Raw genomic sequence first — 6,979 nt, 5'->3', positions numbered from 1 at the left:
TAATCTTTACCCACATCAGTTTGGAACTCACTTCCTTACACTTTCACAAATCCTACTTTAGCAGTAGTGCTAATCCTTCCTTAGCTCTTGCCCTCAAACAAACCCTTGACTTTACTCCATAAGACATTCCTCCCCTTTCCCTTTGAGCTTTGTTTCACTCATAGCCTGAACATCCAAGTTCCTTTCCTCAAACATACTCTCTATCTCTCCTTTCTTCTCATCTTACTTATATTCAGAGATCCCAACCTGAGACTTTGAAGAGAATGAACATTCCCTGCTTTGCCTTTTCTTCTGTTTTGTCATTTAGAAATTGAAATAAAAGAAGTAGGAAGATTCCAGCCCCTGTTTTCACCCCCTTTAATCGCTTTCTATGACACACAGGGAATACGGAGGTAGAATTCTTTCTCCCCTCCCTTAATACATATTTTAATTTTCTTAGGCAAGAAAAGGGAATGAGTTTTCACTTATATATTTCCAAAAGTCTTATACATAAGCAAACACATATCAATTATTTGGCAATATATGCCTTTACAAATCTGAAATGCTTAGTGGCTCACTTACTATAAGAGCTCTCATGCACCCACCAGCTGGATGCTTCCTGTGACTCAAGTATTCTTCAACAATTTCCAAAGTAAGGCAACAGCTCACACAGTTAACTGAAGGTACAAAACTATCAGTAATAAAAGTTTTATTCACCTAAAGCAGTATCCCTCATTAATATATTTCCTTTCATGAAAACTTCAGATAAAAGACTGTCATTAATAATCTATTGTGCAGATGTTTTTATTATTCACTACCCCTGGTAGAACTGAGGTAGCTCATTATGAAGGAACACACGACGGTCCACTCCCTCCTTTGTGATGACGGCCACACGAACAACTCCTCCACTGCTTCCATCACGGGTTAGGGCAAGGGTAAGTGCTGAAATACAAGTATATATAATCTAACATACTGCTTGGTCACAATCTACATTCACTTCTAATATAATGGACAAAAAATGAATGTCTGATAGTTACTAAGAAAGATACTGTACCGATCTGAAGCTAACGAGAACAGATCATAATTCTATTCCATTCGATAATCACTCAAAGGAACACTTTCATTCACACATCACTTACTGTTTTTCACAAATTCAACTGTCTCCTCCTGATTCATGTTGGGCCTGTAGGCTGCATCAACATGACCCCAAACATAAGTGCTACCAGAACCTCCAACAGCAACTGGTTGACGGATTATCATACCCCCAAGAGGAATTGTGTACACCTGAAAATGATAAGAAAGTGATCTCCATTATCTAGAATAGTCATTCACATGAAAAAAGTTTATCAAGAGAAAAAGTAAAAAAGATCTGACTGTTTACCTGTCCACCCTTGGATTTATCCCATCCAGCAACTATAATCCCTGCCATCAACATGTCTCGGTAATTGTAACAGATCTCTTTGAATGTGTTAGCTGCAACTTGAACAAGAGGGGGCTCTCCCAGCTTCACCCTGTAAGACAATGAAGAAAATGAGTTTCAAATAAATATTACCTGGAGAGCTGTCACACTTTTGGTTCTCAAGATACTAGATTTGTAACACTTTTGGTTGTCATGACACTAGATTTGTAACAATGATATAGGAAAACTTTAAGGCCTACAACTGACAAATAAGTATCTGGCATTGCTCAAATCTACACTATGAGAACAAGAAGACAAAACACTCAAATTCTGAACTTCTATGCACATATTTCTGCCATTGTCACAGCACTGAGTCAACCTAATATAATAAAACTACCACTTACAAGGTCAAACAGAAAGATGAAAAGCTACAGGAAACATGCAAGATGAAACAATGTAAAAGATATAATACTGTATAGTGATGAAATATATTTACAGTAGATTACTGAGGCATAAATGACGTAGGGAAAAATTTACAGATGAGATTAAAAATATTCTGATACAGCAATGAGAATTTATGAAAACAAAATAGGTACAATTAACTGCATACTGAGTACTGTGACAACTCAATACTTTGTCACTGTCAGTGTATTCAATGCATTTTAATATGTATTCACAATTCATTCTAACATTCATTATATCCCCAAACATTTTGCTGGGATAAGGGATAGGGGAGAAAGAATACTTCCCATGCATTCCTCACATGTTGTAGAAGGCGACTAAAGGGGGCGGGAGCGGGGGGGCTAGAAACCCTCCCCTCCTTGTATTTTAACTTTCTAAAAGGGGAAACAGAAGGAGTCGTCAAGCGGGGAGTGTTCATCCTCCTCGAAGGCTCAGATTGGGGTGTCTAAATGTGTGTGGATGTAACATGTCTAAATGTGTGAGGATGTATCAAAGATGAGAAAAAAGGAGAGATAGGTAGTATGTTTGAGGAAAGGAACCTGGATGTTTTGGCTCTGAGTGAAACGAAGCTCAAGGGTAAAGGGGAAGAGTGGTTTAGGAATGTCTTGGGAGTAAAGTCAGGGGTTAGTGAGAGGACAAGAGCAAGGGAATGAGTAGCACTACTCCTGAAACAGGAGTGGTGGGAGTATGTGATAGAGTGTAAGAAAGTAAACTCTAGATTGATATGGGTAAAACTGAAAGTGGATGAAGAGCGATGGGTGATTATTGGTGCATATGCACCTGGGCATGAGAAGAAAGATCATGAAAGGCAAGTGTTTTGGGAGCAGCTGAGTGAGTGTGTTAGTAGTTTTGATGCACGAGACCGAGTTATAGTGATGGGTGATTTGAATGCAAAGGTGAGTAATGTGGCAGTTGAGGGAATAACTGGTGTACATGGGGTGTTCAGTGTTGTAAATGGAAATGGTGAAGAGCTTGTAGATTTATGTGCTGAAAAAGGACTGGTGATTGGGAATACCTGGTTTAAAAAGAGAGATATACATAAAGGTGAGGGCAAAGGATGTAAGGGGAGATGGGATGGAATGGGATGTATTTAGGAAAGCAGTGATGGCTTGCGCAAAAGAAACGTGGGAGGTGGGCAGATTAGAAAGGGTAGCAAGTGGTGGTATGAAGAAGTAAGATTATTAGTGAAAGAGATATGAAATAGGATTTACGCATTTCTTTGACTAGGTGTCATTTTTTCTGTCGTTTTTAGTCTTCTACAAATCCTGGGAGCCTTGAAGAATGTGTGGAAGTCGAGAACATTATCTCAGAAAGCAAAAATGGGTATGTTTGAAGGAACAGTGGTTCCAACAATGTTGTATGGTTGCGAGGCGTGGGCTATGGATAGAGTTGTGCGCAGGAGGATGGATGTGCTGGAAATGAGATGTTTGAGAACAATGTGTGGTGTAAGGTGGTTTGATCAAGTAAGTAACGTAAGGGTAAGAGAGATGTGTGGAAATAAAAAGAGCGTGGTTGAGAGAGCAGAAGAGGGTGTTTTGAAATGGTTTGGGCACATGGAGAGAATGAGTGAGGAAAGATTGACCAAGAGGATATATGTGTCGGAGGTGGAGGGAACGAGGAGAAGTGGGAGACCAAATTGGAGGTGGAAAGATGGAGTGAAAAAGCTTTTGTGTGATCGGGGCCTGAACATGCAGGAGGGTGAAAGGAGGGCACGGAATAGAGTGAAATGGATCGATGTGGTATACCGGGGTTGACGTGCTGTCAGTGGATTGAATCAGGGCATGTGAAGCGTCTGGGGTAAACCATGGAAAGCTGTGTAGGTATGTATATTTGCGTGTGTGGACGTATGTATATACATGTGTATGGGGGTGGGTTGGGCCATTTCTTTTGTCTGTTTCCTTGCGCTACCTCGCTAACGCAGGAGACAGCGACAAAGAAAAAAAAAAAATCATAAAGTTGAATTTTCTCTTTCTTTATAAAGTCTTCTACAATATGCAGTTCATAAAGATGAATTTTCTTTTGACAATCATTTTTGTATTTGTTAACTTTGGGTCACAGTATCTGCGAATTCATTTTTTTCATAAATGTTGAAGGCTCCAATCACACACTACAGTCCACACCAACTCCAGGTCATAACTGAAATGCAAAGAGGTTAATGGAGGGGAAAAAAGAGACAAGGAAAATTACTTCGAATTTTGGATAAGTAAAAAACACTTTTTTCAGAAAATGCCAGGTCAGTTATTGGGAAAGAGTAAAAAGAGGAACACAATTCCAAAGCTTTGAGTCGTAGGGAAAGAAACTGTTATCAAAACAGTCCATGACTGAACTGCCAACGACCACATAGTATTCATGTGATGCAGCAGTGCTGTGGTCTAGTTAATGGTGGGGCACACCAGCATCCAGCTCTCAGGAACAAAATGTGGTACTTTGCTCAATGACATTCTAGTTAAAAGGAATATTAAATACTCACTCTAAAATTTCCATGTGTGATGAGACAATATCAGCAATAGCCTGAGTGTCTGCTGCTGAACCAGAGCGGCAGCAGTAAATTCGATCTGTTACCCGTGTTAGCTTATCAGTGACACGATTCGAAACAAACGTTCCCATTGAGGTCCGAGAATCAGCACCTACTACCACACCCCCATCAAACTCCACTGCCATGATGGAAGTCTGAAAGTTAAAAATCATAAAAATGATACAACTGTATAGAAATCCTTAATGTGAATAGGCTAGATCTTCATTGATTTAGTTATATACAAGATAAAACTTGAATACTGGTGTTCAAGTGAGAAACTCAAAAAAATCTCAATGTTCAAAGTAAATATCACAACTTCATCTCAAAGAAAGATCTTACATACAAACGAGAGGTGAAGAGTATAGCAGTACATAAATATACATAGGGAGGTAAAGAGTACAGCAGTACACATATAAATAAGAGTCAATAAAATTTTTTTCATGCATTATGTATAATGTACTGAAACTAGAACTAACCATCCTCATTCAAGCCACATGGACTAACTCCAAGCTTTCCCTTTATCCCTTACTATGCCCTGGTTCAGCCCACTGATTGCACATCAGTCCCCTAACACAACAAAAATCCTAATCATTCTATTGAAAACAAGGCACTAGTTATCGTAAGTGTTCTGGATTTTTTTTGCTCATTCTCTTCGTATGTCAGCACCATTTCAGCACTCCCTGGTCAACCCTCCCAGGCAGACTGTACTCACCATGACACTTATCTCTTACACAATCAACTTACACCACATTGTGTCCCCAGGCATTTCATTTCCGATACATCCATCTTCCTTCTTTTTTAGCCTTCAAGGCCCAGGACTCACACCCATATACTACTACTAAAACTACTGCACTGTACTCAATCATCCATGGCTTGACCCTTGTACACAATGACCTCTCCTTCCAAACACTCCTTAATGCACCTAGAATCATAGTCCCCTATTCCAACATATGGCTGACTTCAGCCCCTACTGTTCTATCCATTTCCATGTCTATCCACTTTCCAAAGGTCCTCCATTTAAATTTACACTTATACTATCCTGTCTTGCTCCTCTGTTGCAACTCATCTCTACTTCTGTATACATATACTTTCAACAGTCTTCATTTACATACACTACCAGCCTCTGTCACAAGCTTCTGTAATATTTCTTTGTAGTCTACCACAAGCTTGGCCACCTGCAAACAGCAACTAATTCACCTCCTATGCACCTTAGCCCCATTCCCCAGAAAACTGTACTAAATAGAACTGATAGAATATAAATTGTATTCTGAACATCACATCACATAAAAATCTAAGAAAGCAAGTTTCATACCAGGAGTAAGAGCTTGTGAACATACAGACAAAATAAGTTTCAATTTACTAAATATGAGCATAGTCATACCCCATGCAGAACAAGTGTGCCATGAGGGCTCTGTGTAAAATACATAAATATGATAAAAAAAAATGTACTTAGTACAATCACTTATGAAAATAAGAACTACAGCTTTAGGACTAACCAAAATATCATAAGAAGATTAATTAAAACTAGTATTTTGAATATGATTATGAAAGGATACTATTTTTAGCACACAAAAGTCAAGAGGTCATAAATATACTTTCTGAAAAGAAACCAAGAAAGAATATCAGTTTGGCACATTCAAAAACACTATATAAGGTTATGGAGTCTAAAACATCAGAATGTTTTGGAAAGGTTAGATAAGTCTTCTTGTGAAAAATAAATGTAAACAGAGTGAGACTAACCTATAATGAAGATCAGGAGAAAGACCAGGTGCCATAAATGAACAACGCCTCCTACTATCATTCAACTATATAACTGAGTTTGCCTCATCTCTTAATCACGATTAACAAAATGCTGCGATACCAATCTACAGAGAAAACTAACCTATGGCATTAACTTCGGACACCTGAAAATTTAATATATTAATACCTACAAGTATCAGGCTCAAAAGTAAGGAGAATAAGAGAATATATGAATATATATATATATATATATATATATATATATATATATATATATATATATATATATATATATATAAACTATTGGTAGATAAATGCACCGATATGATTTTCGTAGAAACTACAAAGTTAAAATCGCCACTTCCTTAAACTACAAACTTATCAATACTTACACCTGTTAGTACTTCATTATTCATCCAGTCGGGCATTAAAGCATCCAAATGACTACCGGACATCTTTGAGGAATGATTTTGCACCGCTGCTAACGCCATGATGACAAGAGTTGTTGTAGGAGGTACGGGTGTAACGCAAATACTTCTTATGCTACTACAACATATAAATTCTAGAGGTACACCATTAGATTTCATTTCATTTTTCTTTACAAGAAATCTACCTTACATACAGTACATGTCAATATATCTATGTTATATGAATAAAAACTTGGTTTCAGTTGTACTGGAGTTTCTATGCCTATTGTTTACATGTATAGATTTGATACATGAATAGATTTTCAGAGCTTTTGTTTTACATTAATAGAATTTCTCTTAAATTAAAAAAATAATAAGGGCAAGAAATATCAATAATCCACAAAATTAATTGCTCTCCAATACATAGTTTCCAAATTAGGGAATAACATGCATTTACATTTGCTATAACTACCGAGA

General features: G+C 37.7%; 1 protein-coding gene across 1 annotated transcript; it reads right to left on the bottom strand.

Moving 5' to 3' along the window:
- Positions 1-455: 455 nt before the first annotated feature.
- Positions 456-6,645, bottom strand: Prosbeta1 (proteasome beta1 subunit). The gene is made up of 5 exons (XM_071668790.1): positions 6,488-6,645; positions 4,311-4,510; positions 1,361-1,490; positions 1,119-1,263; positions 456-921 (listed from the first exon to the last, which is right to left on the bottom strand). The coding sequence occupies exons 1-5, from the start codon at positions 6,584-6,586 to the stop codon at positions 794-796; spliced, it is 702 nt and encodes a 233-aa protein (XP_071524891.1). The 5' UTR covers positions 6,587-6,645; the 3' UTR covers positions 456-793.
- Positions 6,646-6,979: the final 334 nt, after the last annotated feature.

This window comes from Panulirus ornatus, chromosome 13, assembly GCF_036320965.1.
Source record: "Panulirus ornatus isolate Po-2019 chromosome 13, ASM3632096v1, whole genome shotgun sequence".
Lineage (NCBI taxonomy): Eukaryota > Metazoa > Arthropoda > Malacostraca > Decapoda > Palinuridae > Panulirus > Panulirus ornatus.
Note: the sequence above shows the minus strand (reverse complement) of the source record. Positions and strands in the feature narration are given on the sequence as shown.